We start from the raw sequence: 16338 nt of genomic DNA on the forward strand, positions 1-16338 counted from the left end.
GGCGTAGCGAGCGCTTTCCCGTATCCATCCGAAGCCGCCCGAAAAGAACAGGACGACGACGGATATACGAAACCTCGCTGGCAGAACACCTGAGCGGAGCCGCCCAGCCTTCGGTCGACGAGGATTGGCGACAGAGCAAGGGCGTCAGTAGGAGGCTCGCTGGTTCACTTGTGTATTTCTTGCCGATGGATTCCATGATCCGTCAAAAGCAGGTTTGGAAGGTGAGAAGGATTAAGCTGGCGTTCTTTTGATGGGCGCTGGTGAACGAGTTTTCGTGGATGGTGTCGGAGGTCGGAAATGGCGGTCATTGGCTCCTAGACGGTAACCGCGGCTGAGGCTTGCTATAGGCTTGGATGCGATAACGATCTGAGTCGCGATGTGTTGCTATCTTTCTCTTTTGTTCTCAGAAGGGGAGGCCGTTGCGACGGGCTTTGTGGACCATGAAGATTTTGCAGGGGCACGCTCGGAGAGACTCATCTAGGTGCATGGGTAGACCAGCAACGCCGACGGCGGCGGTGTGCGCGGAGGATTCGATGAGGTTATGAGGTCGGGATGTTGCGGCTGCACTAGAAAGCAGGCGAGGTACTTCGCAACTCGCTATTCGTGTCGTCACGCTCGATTTTTCGATGCTTGTATGAGCGTGCCATTGCGTGCTGGCTGTAGTCCCCATGCACCATCGGCGGTCGTTATGAACGTCGTGAACAGAGCCATCATTACATGATTGCAAAATGTCCTCGTCATTTTTCAAGAACACTATAATGATTTGTTTCCACTGACTCAAAACCAGTCTTTATAAATGAATTTCACAATTATTTTACCTTGCGATCTTTTCCGATTGTTGAGGACGATGAGTTCACGAGGCCTTTGGATGTCATGAGGAAGCCGAGAGTTAGGGGCCTCGCGCAATGGGACTTTCATAATGAACAGGAAGCGAGATGTGTGCCACCGATCTTTCCTAGGACAAGCGTTGAAGATGAAAGAACAAGAAGCGCCCAGACTTGCCGTGCTTTGGGTTGGCGACGTTGTTTGAGGCGCTGGAGACGAGATAGAGGGGCAGGAAGTAGGCCGGAGATTAAGTTCTTCGCTTTTTTCTACGATATATAACGAAACCAGCGAAGGTCCTTCCTTTGGGCATCACCAATCCCTACCCACAAAGGCCCGAACAGGCATGCATTCCAATGGTGTTCTAGTTTAACGAACCCGGCGGCGAGGACGGTGTGAGGTGGGCGCATATATAACTTCCTTAACGGGTTCCCTTCCAGGTGATGCGACGAGCCATTCGCGCAGAACAGGCGAATAACGAAGGCTGCAATGGCGGACAAAAGGCAGCGGCCTGTGACGAGTACCCAAAGGGACACGAGCGGTGATTCGAGAGCCTGAAAGAGCAATGGCGAGAGGCAAGGAGGATCCAGGCGGCGACGTCGTGTAGAGCGGCGGACATGGCCATGCGGCCAATGTCAGGTCGGTGATGAGAAGCTTCGACTCGCAGCAGGGATTCGAGCAATGTACAGGGAAGGCGGTGATGGACAGGAGCGACGCCCATCGAGACAAGGAAAGATGGGCCGCGGAACGCCGTACGGCGATGTGTGTTGGCTGCTCGAGGACAACAGAGGATGCCGATGCCGAGGAGGAAAGGCAGAGAAATGCGGCACGGCGATGGAGAGTGCTCGATTTTCGTGCGGCGGAGGGAGTTGGAGGTCGATTTCGAGACCCCACCGAAGAGAAGAAGAGAAGTGCGATTTGGCAAGCGGTCAGCACTGTCAGCTCTGTTTTGGGGAAAATGACGTCAGGAACGCTTTGTTGCGGCCCACAGCGCTGCGGCACCTAACCAGATGCCGCCACTGGCATTACACAGTTTATTATTGCATCACTAACACATCATACTATAATTCTGAGAAATAAAATTGCTTGGTGTTTTAAATTCCTATGATTGTATTTTAGCATCCACATAGTCTTTATTAACATTAATGAGAAGAATGTGTCTTGAAAAAATCAATATAGAATGTGAGAAATTGACTCTCAATGTTTCTTTTTGGAGATTTTCTATTATAGCCTAAAGAGTTCTTATTTGCGAAAAATTGATGATAATTTCTATTAGTAAAATCAATAAAGAATATTTAAGTAAATATAAACTCATGATCAACAGCATCATCGCTTTAATCTAATCAGCTCAAAATGAATACGATTTTTTTTTTTGATTTTATATTAGAATTAATATTACGTATAATTTTCTGAGTTTTATTAATTTTAAATAAAAGATTTTTTTTTTTAATCATTCATATGTATTTTGCATCTTCTTATTCTTAACATAACGAGAAGAAATTCTTGAAAACATCATTAGAAGTAATAAGTGATCTCAGCCAATGCTAATAATTTAGGAATTTTCTGTAATCAGCTGAAGTATTTCTTATTTGAAAAAAGGATAATGTTATTACGATAATCAATATACAGAGTATTTTTAAGAAACAGGAGAAGATGACAGAATTCAATTTAATGATCATAATGCAATGTTGATGATTACAAAGAAAATTTCTCGTGTTGAAAAAATAAAGAAAAAGGAAAACTCACAATGACTTCAGCGATGACGCGGGTGGTGGAGGGGCGAAGCAGGAAAGCTTAGGGTTCGCGTGAGGACGACGATGAGGCAGTCTGAAGGATCGCTAGCGGCAGAGCGAAATCGGCGAATGCTCAGCCTTAGACAAGGACCCGCTTTCGAAGTACGCCTTCTCATCTGGCTGCAGACATGTCTGAATTCGCCATTCGTCGATGTTGCCTTTGAAGATACAGGAAATTAACGACGATCGATTGATCCAAGGCATCTTTTAATTACAAGTTCATGATTTTTTTGTATGAATCATGTGTGGAGGATAATTATATTCTCTATTTTTTTTCTGATTTGTGAAATAATTCTGGAAGATATGAATAAATAGATTTCTGGATTCAGTGAAAGAGATTTGAAAAAAAAGGGATTTAGAGATATGATAAGCACACTTTTTATGGAAGAGAAATTCGGGAGGCTGGGTTTTCCTGCCGATCTCTGTAGCTGTTCTGTTGTGAATGAGCCGTTCAGTTGATTTCTTTCCTATTAAAGAGAGAAGGCTACGAGCGCCGCGGTTTTGACTGTTGATGCGGCTTCCCCAAACTAAAAAATAGATTCATAATTTTGAAGGTGGGACAAATTGGATCAAACATCTAACCCCAAAATAGGATAACATTACAACTTTATATTAAATTAATATAAAATATTAAAAATATAATTAATATTTATTTTATATTTTAGATAAATTATATAATAATTATAATTATTATCAGAATTAACATTATATTTTTACATCTATAATTATTTTAGTTTATATTATTTATAATTAATAATAGATAAAAAGTTGATTTTGATGATGTATATTAAAAAATGAATTTTTTTTTTTGTGAATTAGCCGTTCTGTTTTCTTTTCCTATTTAAAGGTAGGAGGCGCGAGCGCCGCAGTTCAACCGTTGATTTTGGCCTTCCGCCAAACTATAAAAATAGATTTATAATTGTGTAGGGTGGGGCAAATTATTGGATCAACATCTAACAAAAAAATGAGGAACTGTTACTACTTTATATTAAATTTAATATTACAATATGTAAAAAAATATTAATATTTATATTTTATTTTAGATGTTTAAAATTTTTATAATCATAAATTATATATCAAATTAACAATTATATTTTTACATCCATAGAATTAATAGTGTTATATATATTTATAAATAATAAAATTAGATTAAAGTGATTTTTGATGATGTATATTTCAAAATATTTTTTTTTTTTTTTGTGAATTAGCCGTTATGTTTTTCTTTCCTATTTAAGGGAGGAGGAGCGCTAGCGCGCGATTTAGGACCGTCTGATTGGACCTTCCGTCAAACTTAAAATAAACAGATTTATAATTTGAATGGTGGGAAAAATGGATGAAACATCTAACCAAAAATAGGAGAACGTTACTATTTAATAAAATATTAAAAATTATTTATTATTTTACTTATATTTAGATAAAATTTTAATCATAAATTATATACCAAATTAACATTATATTTTTACAAGCGGCGGAATCCTATTGTATCTCTAGGGCAGCCCCGCGGCCGACCCCCACCCACCCCCCACCGCCATCCCCCCTCCCTTCCCGCCCCCCCTTCCCCCCCCCTCAAAAAAAATTTAACTTAAAGGAGACGTAAAAATATCCATTTTGCCCCTCCTAAAAATATCATTTTTGCGCCCCCGCTAAAAAGCTTTTTTGCCTCCCTATTTGATCATTTGCTGATTCATCTCATCATATCCATTACATTTTTGCTTTATCTTCTCCCAATGTATCATCTTTATTCTTTTTTTTAATTGCTTTGATAATAGAGATAGTAATGAAGGCTCATATTTCTATATACAATAACTTTAGTTTGGAAATACCTTTTGAAAGTGAGTAATTAGTGCACAAAAAATCTCTATTGATTGATTAGATATCAAATTATGTGTATATTTGTTTCTGTTCTTGCAATATTTTTTTTTTTACTTTTTTTGTGGCTAAAATATGGTGATGGTTATTGATAGAACATTTAGTTCTGCATTTGGAAGCTAAGTTTTTTTTTTTTAGATCAAATTTAAGCTTAAAAAAATTTAAAACAAATTTTCATAATATTATATATAATATTTTAATATTTAATTATATAATTATTTTTTTATTTTTTTATTTAATTTTTTTTATATTAAAATTGCCCCCCTCAAAATTGGAGCTGGTTCCGCCCTTGTATCAAATTACATCTATTTTTTAAGGTTTGCCTTTCATCTTCTCTTTTCTTCGTTGATGAATAGATTGCAGGCGTCGCTTCTTCGGCTCTCGTGGCTGTGCGACTTCGCTCCTTCAGACGACTTTCTCCCTTTCGCGCGCTTATAACGTTAAATCCCGTTAAATCCGCCGAACCGAGGGATTTAGGGTGAGTTTGGGACGGCTGCAGCTGTCGGTAAAGCAGGTTGTGAAATTGTTGTACATAAAGTTGCTTTTTAAAGTTGATGTATAGAAATCAGTCAATTTTGTTTGAGTAGTATTACTGTCGAACTGCTATGCTGCTGCTGTTTGATAACAAATTACCTTGTTACCCTTACATATGTGAAGAAGAATAAAATTTGTTCAAATTTAAATTTTTTTTAACTCATATGTTAACAATTCTTGAATTTCATGCAATCCAAATTTATTTTTTTTTTTAAACTCAAATTTAATCTTTTTTAACTCATAGTGATCATCTCCCGTGTCCGTCATCAAAATCTCGTCTCCTTATAGGGCTGCACATCGCCGAGAAGCCGCGAGCTCGTCCTCGTCTAGGAGTTCGTTCCCAATGGCACCGTTGCTGACATCTCCACGGCAGCCTCGCCAGCGAAGGCCGGCTAACTTGTCCATTTCGCCATTCCATCGCCGTCGAGACGGCAATTGCGCTCACCTACCTCTACATTTTGCTCAAGTTCTTGATATTAACACATTATTTTCAGTCGAATCGAGGCGAGGAAACGGTCACATTACCGCCTGCGAGGTTCTTCTCTTCCCAAAACCGGTTCACCGTCTTCTTCTAGATGTTAAAGCTGGCGTTTTGACCAATTTTACAGGGCGGCGGCTGCCGCTGCCTCAGCGGCAGCGCTGATGCTCGGAGGAGAAATCCGGGATTTACGGAATCCCGGGATTTAACGCGCGCACAAAAACCGTTTGGCTGGATTTAGCGTAAATCCGACTTAAATCCCGCTGTAAATCCGATATCAAACAGCCCCTTAGGGTTTATCTTTATTCTGTTAAGCGTGATCCTCTGTTTCTTACGTTGCCATTGCAAAATGGTTCCGCTGGCTGTTGTGATCGTCGGGCTTCTTCTGCCGCTGGCGGCAGCGGCGACGTCGTCCTCTGGCCCCCATATAGCAGACCTCAACATTTTGTTGCCCCCTCGCTTGACGAATCCCGTGCAGTACCGACTTCAAGGGAGTGATGGCTGCTTCTCCTGGTTCTCTATCTACTTCTTTTTTATCGCCACTTTCTTCTGTGTGTTATGCGAGATTTTCTACTCTCCGTTGGATGCATTTTTTAAATACTACTACACTAATTGCTTAACATTTTTTACACTGACTTTCTACGCTCCGTTAAATGCATATTTTGAAAACTACTACACTAACAGGTTAACATTTCTACACTGACTTCCTTCTTCGTTTCTCCCTCTCTGTTGGCGTTCTTGTATCGAACTGCATCTTGAAAGGGTATATTGGTTGCAAAAAGCAACGCATTTCTTCTCTTTTTATTTTAAGGCTTCCAACAAACACCGAGATATTTTATCCTCAGCCTTGTTACTTTCCTGTGAAGAATGCGGCCCTTTAGGCTCCCTCGGTGGGAGTATGGTTGTAAATGACACCTATACGCGGCAATTCCTAGAAATACTAGTAAGGGCAGCGGGCGATATCACCCTTCATGGATAATAGCTGCCGCGATGCCTCTCTCTCTCTCTCTCTCTCTACGACTACATCCCCCTGTTGTTTTGGCTTCTCATTAGTGAAATAAGTGGCATTGTCGAATTTGGTAAGTTCTGTCAGACCAAATGACAGGTTCCACGGTATGATCATGACATAAAATCAAACTAGATAGGTGAAAACTAAAACTAATATTAGAATTTCTCTAAATTTCTAACATATAATCATTTTCCCTAATTTGTTCCATAATTTTATATGATTTCCTTTCTAGCATTTATTTTATTTTAAATATATATATATATGTTTTGCAAGTGATTGTGCAAGTTCTCTAGGTCTAAATCAATTGAATTTCGATATGATTTACAAATTTTTTAGGTTGAGATTCTATGTGACTATTTCATGCTTATGTTTCTTATTGGCAAATAAATATTATTGAATATCAGCTATTAACAATATTTTAAAAAGCATAATTACTTGATATTATGTAATGAGGCCTAAGCTTAAATTTATATATTTAAAATTATTAACATATTTTTTGATGATATAAAATGAAAGAAATAATTTCATACTTAACTAAAAACAAGTTTTTTATGTTTTTTAATCAGTCTCATTAATATTTCACATCAAAATATAACTAAATTAGCATGAAGTTAGTTATGTAATATCTATTTATCTTGAAAAAATATTATTAGAATAAAAAGTATGATAGACCGGCTAAGCCAGTGGGCCCCACTAGGGTTGGCGGCGGGAAAGAAGAGCAAATGAGATTAATTCCACTTTAATTACTTACCATAGAAAACTAAATTTGGGAGGGAATTTGGAAAGTTTATCTCGCAAGCACTAGATATTTTTGGCTTGTATTATTGGTGATATAATTCCATATCATAAAAATACCTATGATTATAGAGGGTAGATGGTTAAGGAGTGGTTCAATAGCTCTTGGGCTAACAGTTTGACTTATTAGTTGAGCCCATCTTGAATTACACTTCTTATCGAAGGAAATAATTGCAACCTTATGGATGTTTGATCAAGATAAGTTGATTTAGCAATAAGAGATTATAAAATGCTGTATGTTCTTTTATTGAAACTACTTTTCATTAGATGTTGAAGTTTTTCTTTAATGATAATCCTAATAATCCTCTTGTTGCAAGCTGATAGTTGATTCTTATATCGAGTTTTTTTTTTATAATTTTTTTAATTCTGTCAACTGATGCTTTTTTCATTCTTTAACAGATCATGGGATCATCATGATCTTCTATTAGTTCAACCTGAATATAATGGTAGTAGTCAATGCTCCACAAGTGCCAGATTGATATCAATTGCTCCATATAGTGATAGGAAAGAGATTGCTGTCTATGCTACAGACCTCCTAACTGGGTCTATGGTTCGATGTAAAGTTCTTATTGATAAAATTTCCAGGATTAAAATATTCCATCATGCGGTCAAAATTAACTTGGACGATCTAGCAACACTAAATATTACCGCATTTGATGACGAAGGTATCTTGAATAATACTAATGATGCCCCTTTAGTTATTCATCATTACAACCATTATGTGCATCTATTTATATTTTAATATCCTTTGATATAATTTTTTTAGCAAAGAAATATGAGTGAAATATTGAAGATGCTGTTTGTGCCAAGTACTTCAGCTTGTAGAGAAATAGTAACAAGAGAGTTATTTCCTCATTAAATGCTTGAATTCTACAATCTATTAGGTTGGGGCATGCAAGCGTCTACTTTGGGTACTTTACTTGTGAAGGCTCCATCATTTGATGATATAAGCCATGTTGCAGAGGGTAAAACCAAGGCTTGCTGACTAAGAAGATATCCCTAAGATATATTCAAATTGTCTATTTTCTTCAGCCTATTGGCAATATAAGTGTGAATGCTTGAAAATCTTTCTCCATTTTCACTTTGATGTTGGATAGGTATAAGATGAATTCAAGTTGACTAACAAGAGAAAGTCCCAGATGTTTGACCATACCATTCCTGCCCAAATGGGGGTATTGGTTTATACTAATAATTTTGGCAAAGTTTGCGTCATGGTTGGACTTTTTTGTTTGGCTAGTCTCTATTGCTCCTTCTTTGTATGTGTTGCTACTTCCACATAACTAGGAAGCTTAAATCATATTGTCATTTACTGTCATACATGATGTATGTAGAATGCCTTTGCTGCCAAGTATCATTCACGAGGATTTTGTAAGGGATGACTGAAGATACCTTTAAGGCAACTCTTGAATTGGTAATGCTATTCAGCAAAGGCTTAAATGGTAGATTTGAAGTGTCGCAGGTATTGCCATGATTACCTTCAATCAAATCCAGTATCTCAAAATATTCCTGAGGTGAGGAGCCTGTATCAACCTTTAACTAAAAAGTATTATTGGTCAGTGGAGAGCTGGTGCTACCCTTTCCAAAATTTCATGGTAAATAATTTTGCGGTCTTAGGAGACTATTCCAATGGTGTGAATATGTTAGTTTGAAGGTCACCAGGGTGGTGGGGTTGAATTTGGTTTGCACTAAAACTATTGAAATTCTTGCAAATCTCTTTACAACTCAAACCCTTACAATAAGCTTGTGGAAGATAAACAAATAAATAAATCAACAAGACACACAAGCATACACAGTAGGTGTTTATAAGTATACAAATGTGATAAACTAATTTAAAAGTGAGGAAGTGTTAAGCCAATGTAGATAATATCACAGAACTTGTAATCAAGCAAAGCAACACACAAATATAAGAAAACATAGTTTCGTTGCTGTTGAATCAAAGGCTGTTAGTCTGTTATAGGTGCTGTGGACTAGCACATGTAGCTGGCAGGAGATGTTTGTTTTTTAAACATCTTGCGTTTATGCAAGTTTATCCCCTTTATTTTTTGTACTTATTTAAATTTTACTTTTAACCGCTTTTGATCTGTTCTCCTTTCCGAACTTATGTTTGTATTTGTTTGTTATATTATTTAGTGTTCGATCTCATGACAAATCGTGGATACGTGTGAATATTGGCCATGCCTATAAAATTTCCTTATAAATAGCTACTAGATAAGTATAAGCGATGTGTTTCTGTCTGATTATCTTAAACTTGGATAGTTGAACTGAGTTTGATCATTAAGCTGTGCCGGAATTTGCCATGTGTTTTCTTACATTTGTTTTCTCTATTGTTCATTTGCTTTGATTTAGTTGATGTTGTGAACTTTGATCTAATTGTGGTTTTCAGATGTAGTTGTAGTAGTTAATCAGAAGACTTGAGCTGAACTAGTTCTATGTGAGTGTATCATGATTAAGTAAGAATTGACACAATATCTCTTAATTTCAATTTAATGTTTTTTAATTTTGTGTAAGGTTATCAAGGACATGGACGCCTTTCTGTTTCATAGGAAGGTGATAAAATGGCTTCATAGAAACTGACTTTACTATTTAATTGATTTAATTTTAGAAACAATTTTTAGATGTTGATGCATCTTGCTACATATAGTTTTTGCATAGTCATCAACATACAAACATCATAGAACTTCTTGTGTCTCAAGTTTTGGATGAGAAAAATGGAGGGTTGTGTTAGGTAGTCGACAACCAACGTAAAACTTGTTGAATAATTATGACATGAATCTTTTAATAGATTGTGTCAATGTTAGGGTGTTTCTTGGAAGCAATGAGTTGTATGACCTAAATATAGCGAAAAGCATGCAAGGGCAGCTACATCGGCGTTCAGGTGCAATGTTAAATAAGCTAGGGTTTCCACATCATGGATAGATGTGGAAAAAAAGCTAGTCCATGAAACTAGAATTAAGATAATAACTTTGACTATTTATACTCTTACAGACAAATTAATGAAATTAATAGATATTATGAATTATATGAAGATAAATATTTTATGTATTTAGGAAACTAGATGGGTTGGGGAAAAGGTTAAGGAGATTTATAGTTTAAGATTTAAATTTTGGTATTAAGATATGTGTCATATTAGAAATAGTATAGGTATTATTATAAATAAGTGTTAGAAGGATAATATATAGATATTAATAAAATTAAAGTTAAAATCGTAGCTTTAAAGATTGTTATTAATTTTATGTTAATACTTTATTTAAGAAAGGAGAGGAGCATCTAATCACTTGTAAGAATGATATAACAAAACTCAAATTATTTTTTTAATAAGAAAAATAGATCATAGATTGCAAATATTATAAAGTCATTATGTGTGAAAGTTTATGCATCTAGCATTGGTATTAGTTTTAAATTTTGAGATGAAGGGTGAAAAATAAAATAAATAAAATAAAATATTGTCATAATATTAGATGGTGTGTTTGAAAAATATTAATAAAAATATTTTAGAAATGTTTGGGATATCAAAGAATTTCTTGGCTTACTAAACTTCTTAATATTATTTTGTAGGCTTAAAAGATACCATATGAGTGGAGAAAAAGCGCTTTTATTCCTAATTTTAAAAATAAAGGTGATGCCCTAGGTTGTGCTAATTATAGAGGATTAAATTAATATGTATACATTAATAGTATGGGAGAATAATTAAGCATATGTTAGGATATGATACTATTGTTTATCAAAATCAGTTTGGATTTATGCTGGGTAGGTCTAATATGGAAGCTATACATTTGTTGTGAGGTTTGATGGAGAAGTATAGAGAGTAAGGAATATCTAAATATGAGAAAACATATGAGAAAGTTTCAAGAGAAGTGCTCTAGAGAGTTCTAGAAAAGAAATGAGTTACTAAGGCTTCTATTCAAGTCATTAAGGATACACATATAGGAGCGGTTACCTATGTTGAAACATAAGGTGGTTTGACCTAGTATTTTACTATTTCAGTTGGACTACATTGATGATCAACCCATATTTTTTGCTCTAGTCATGGATGTTCGTACTACATATTTGCAAGAGGATATATCTTGGTGTATGTTTTTTGTTGATGATATTCTTCTTATGGATAAGAGTAGTGTATCTTCCTTGCCCAGCTATGGTTGTCACTTGTGGCTTGGTGGCTGTAATTTTTTATTCATTTCACTTTTTAAACTTCTAATGTGTTCTAATCTTCATTTTTTTGAATTCCTGCAGAAAATGTGTTCTCATCATTGGTAGGCTTACAGTTTTCATGGCAGCTACTTCCCAAGTCTTTGGAGGCTGAGAGTATGCATCGTCTTATTCATGTTCCACTGAAGGAAACACCTCTCGGTGACTGTGTTAGTGGTTTTTGTGAGGATCTGGACGTCCAACTTCAGTTGGAAGATAAGGTACCTTTTGTATTATGATCGTTGCATACCTCATAATAAAATTGGATAAATTTATCACTATGTATAAAGACTTTCTTGCTGTATCTATGCATGGCAGGGGTTAGGTTCTAATTTATATGTTGTCAAAGGAATTGGAATTGGCCATGAGATTGTTAAAGCCAAGTTGCTTGAACCACAACTAGAACATTTGGAGGATGAGATTACTTTAACTGTTGCAGAAGCAATGTCCCTAGATCCTCCCTCACCCATCTTTGTGACTGTTGGTTCATTGATATACTACAGTCTCAGGGTTATTCATGGAAATACTCATCAAGGTTTTAAAGGCAAATTCTATTAGAGTCGATTTACTTATATTTTATTATTTGCTTTACTTATATTTTATTATATGCTTTTGTATGTTTATGAGCTTTTATTTGAATGAAATTGATAGAACCTTCGCTTTGAATATTCAGCATGGATTTGAAACATTAAGTTGAAATATTACACTTTATATGTTTTGGATTATTAGTTAAGTAGTTGTGAATTTTTAATTCTTATTGCTCACAACAAGAATTTGTCTATATGTATTGGACTTTTAGCTAGGCTGTCATAGTTAAATGGGGGATCTAGGACTTGGGAATTTGTTGGAGTTATGGGGAAATATGTAGCAGAGTTTTGAAGTGGTTGAAGGTGTCATGGGGTTGAGACACACTATGATTTAGGATTGGCTGAGCCTTATGTGGAGAGGGGAATTGTGTTGCAATAGAGGAATTCGAGTGAGAAAAGATAACTAATGACTCATTAAAGCCTTTGGGGATCAACCACCAAGATTTATCAAAGAGTAGAGAAACTACCAAGCCATTCTACATGAAATTTTAAGTAAAGTTAATTTTATTCTAGGAAATCAAAAGTACAATTTATGTTTTTATCTTAAGTAAAGTTAAGGTGTGATGAAGCGCTTTCAAATCCATTTTATTGCTCGATTTGGCACAGTTTTTTTATTACTTTCTAAATTAACTTTTTGGAACCAAAATTTATACTTCAAAAAATATTTGTACTAAAAAAATATTTTAAAAAATAGTAAAAAAAATCGTCCTAAACGAAGCCTATATCGTGCAGAGCACCGCTATCCAATATCTACAATGTCACGAAGATGAGAGAGGACAACATAGATCCAATTTAATTATTGTTTCATGCTAAAAATAAATAGAGCAACAAGAAACATAATTTTTAATTTGAATGGAAATATAAGACTTTAGGTCTTATTATGCGCTACTTTTTCTTTGACAAATATCAGAATTTGATTTTATTATTATTATATTTTTATTTTCTTATCATATTTTAGAAATTTTTATGATGAAAGATGATTTTTTGTAATCATAATAATTAAGTTGTTTTCTCCATAATAAACTCGCAAACAATTTTTAAAAATGCCGCAACAGTCCCAAATAGTTCCTTAGCTAAGTTGGAATAGCTTTTATTAATAATAATTTGAATTATAAGAGGTTGAATTTTCCAAAATTTAGGCAATGTATTAATACAAAATCAAGTTATGAAGGATTGTTGTGTATCCCTAATGATGGTAGCATAAGAAAAGTATAGAGGGGTGCCATATTAGAGGACTTGCATAAAAATGAAATAGGAGAGATACACATAGCCGTAACAAAATTTGCTAAAAGTTGCATGACGCCATAGTGAGGGTGACCCGGGCGTCCATGCCATAAGGATGTGGAGGTGGGCCTTGAGTGAAGCGCAATTGCTGGAGTGTGGTTAATGGTGGATATCAAGTAGAGATCGTCATGGGTTTGTCCACGATAGAGGATTTGATTGTCCACTAGATCCTGAATTGTGAAACAATGAGCATCGAAAGAAATGGTGCAATGATTATCGGATGTTAAATTGTGAATGGAAAGCAAATTGTGAGGTAGAGAGGGTACATGGAGAAAATTATGTATGAGGAGCTTACGTGGAGTGTTAGATAGAGGCAGTATACCTTGACCTTGGTCTTGAATGGATAGAGAACTACCATTTGATATGGAAACTAAGTCTTGGCTGAACTAGGATGTGGGCTGCTGGAGATTGAGTGGGTCGGCAGTTAGGTGTGATGAGGATCCTGAGTCAAATACCCATTTGGTTGTTGAGGTGTTTTGAGGTTGGGAGAGTTGGGCTCGCGATGGTCCGGACGAGGAGGTTGTGTATTGGAGCTTGCAACGATGCCAACAGGTAAGAGCAGTGTGTCCTATTTTTTGCATATCTGACTAGTTGTGCATGAATTGGTGTTAATGGGTAGAGGACGTTTGTCGGTGCTGTTGAGAGGCTAACGAAGGGATCCGCGAGTCCGACTGGCTAAGTTGGGCTTTATGCAGAAAGCTCTTGTGCGACCTAAGTAGAGAGCAAGGTGATCCTAGGAATGTGCAATTTCCCTTTGAGATTCATGCTGAATGTTGATTTCCTCACTACACATAAGCGAGTGCATGACATGAAGGTTGATAGGTGTAGAGAGGTGCGGATGGCGGCTTTGAAGGAGTTGTAGGTGCACGGCGGGCCATTGAGGATATACAACATAATGTCCTCGAAATCAACATATGAGTCAACGACAGCAATATTATCGACTAGAGTTTTGATTTGGGCAAGGTATTGGTTCATGGTGTTGTCCTTCATATGTATGTTGTGAAGTTCAATCTTCAGTTGAATCCATTGATCGGTTGGTAAGTTGAAGTCGGTTTGCCAATGTGAACCAGATTTCGTGCACATTGGATAGATGAAGAATGTAGAGTAACACATAGGGAGAGATTATGGAGAATAGGGCGGAAACAATATTTTGATATATAAGGTGCCACAAATGTTTGTCGGGATGGATAGAGGATTCGCTCGGGCAAGCCTAATGTCCGGTAAGGTATCCTTCAAAGTCATTTTGTATATCTATAAACTCCAAATGGCGTAGATTTCATTGTTGAGTTGTAAATTAACAATAAGTTTGAGATTAGACATTAGGAACTTGAGAGGGATTGAACAACAAATTCGGCCATTGACGCAAACAAATAGGAGGCTGGAGGAATAGCATAGGAGGAGGCTTGATTGACCACTTGGAAGAATAGGCGGTGAGGCTTATCACTCTAATACCATGAAGAAACTCTTACACGGTTATCTAGTGAGTTATGCTATGAGTGACTAGCATCACGCCTTGAAGTAAATATTGATTACCCATCGGGTTTCACTAAGGGGCTGTTTGGTATGATGTATTAGGAGGGTAAAGTAAAACAATTACATGCATTTGCTAAATTAGGTTGTTTGGTTTATTTTGAGTGGAAGAAAAGGAAATACTCCAAAGCATTATCTGTGTATTACGGTAAGTGTTTCTCGCGAAATAGAAACTCGCTCAAATTGCGGGTTCTAAATTCTCTCGACGAAATGCTTTTTTTCATGGTCGTTGTTGTTTGGCTTCATTGCTTCGCAGGAGGTGTAAGATTGCACGAGTGGCTTTTTCGGCTCCTTCGTTCTCGTTCGACTTCGCTCCTTCGACGACGATCCCTTCTCCTGTCAGATCGGAAGCTGCGACATTTTCATTGGAAGTAAGGACGGCAGCTCGCTAGTTGTGAATGTAACTTTCTCCCTTTCGCGACCTTCTTCGGCCAAATCCCGTCAATCCTTCGAACTACAGGAATTGGTACAAAAATCCAGATTTATTCCGCGATGAAATTTATGTTAAGCGTTTAATCCTGCTCAAACCTTGTATTATTTCTCTTTTTTGCGGTGAGATGGAGGAGCTTCTGTTATAGTATTCTCTGAAGTATGAAGCATAATCAGAGGTTAGGATTTCGAATTGCACTTTTCCCAAATTTCCTTGTCTGCTTTCCTTCCCCCCTTTGAACGGTTTGAAGAGACGCTGCGATTGCTTTGACTGTATCAGCACCTTCTTCACTCCTTGAGGTTCTCTGTGGATGTAATGCCTTTGATTTGGCAAGAGGGAAGAGTCTGCATAGTTTCTCTATAAGAGAAATGGTCGAATGACTTCGGGTCATTCAGTACTACAGTGTTAGCTTTGAGAATAAAATTAAATAAATATTTTGGTTGATATTTTTTGCTGGTGCAAAGTCAATGCAATAACACCATTAATAATTAATGTGCATAAATATAAATCTTATTATTCTATGTAGTATTTTTGTTGCCAGATCAAGTAATATTCTGACCAACTGTATGAAAAATGAAAAGCTTGTGAAAATAAAAAAAGACATGAGTTTATTTTGTTGTTTTGATTATTCTGCATTTTTTTAAAGTTGTTAATTATGAATGTAGTTGAATGCTGAAGTCTGCCCTTCAGATAAGTAGATATAAGCTGAAAACGTATTGAATCTATTGAGATGGGTAGATTTATAAAAAATATAACTCTGACTTTATAATCTGTATCCTCCCTGCCTGGCACTGAGGATCTCTGAATAATTGGGTTGTAATCAAAGTTGGGTGTATAAACTTTGAGTACTCCTGGACGGAAGAAGCTTAGGACGACATCACCAAACAAACAAACTTGATCCTCTTCTATGTGCTCGATGACCTGCATTGTTTGATTCTCATGATTGTTAGAAGAAAACACAAATTAGACAAAGTAAGGATTCTATATCCTTTGATTGAGAATCAAATATCCACACATCACTA

General features: G+C 36.5%; 1 protein-coding gene across 2 annotated transcripts; it reads left to right on the forward strand.

Annotated features, from left to right (window-relative positions):
• The first annotated feature begins 5679 nt into the window (after window positions 1-5679).
• On the forward strand, window positions 5680-15739 carry LOC110093861 (nuclear pore complex protein GP210-like). Of its 2 annotated transcripts, XM_020818886.2 has the most exons (5): window positions 5680-6009; window positions 7700-7965; window positions 11531-11706; window positions 11804-12020; window positions 15143-15739. In XM_020818886.2, exons 2-5 carry the CDS (start codon window positions 7848-7850, stop codon window positions 15259-15261), a joined length of 630 nt encoding a protein of 209 aa, XP_020674545.1. In that variant the 5' UTR covers window positions 5680-6009; window positions 7700-7847; the 3' UTR covers window positions 15262-15739. The 2 variants fall into 2 exon arrangements, with proteins under 2 accessions (XP_020674545.1, XP_020674546.1); XM_020818887.2 differs by lacking the exon at window positions 7700-7965 and having other exon boundaries at window positions 15143-15738.
• Window positions 15740-16338: the final 599 nt, after the last annotated feature.

Source organism: Dendrobium catenatum, unplaced genomic scaffold, assembly GCF_001605985.2.
Source record: "Dendrobium catenatum unplaced genomic scaffold, ASM160598v2 fragScaff_scaffold_621, whole genome shotgun sequence".
Taxonomy (NCBI): domain Eukaryota; kingdom Viridiplantae; phylum Streptophyta; class Magnoliopsida; order Asparagales; family Orchidaceae; genus Dendrobium; species Dendrobium catenatum.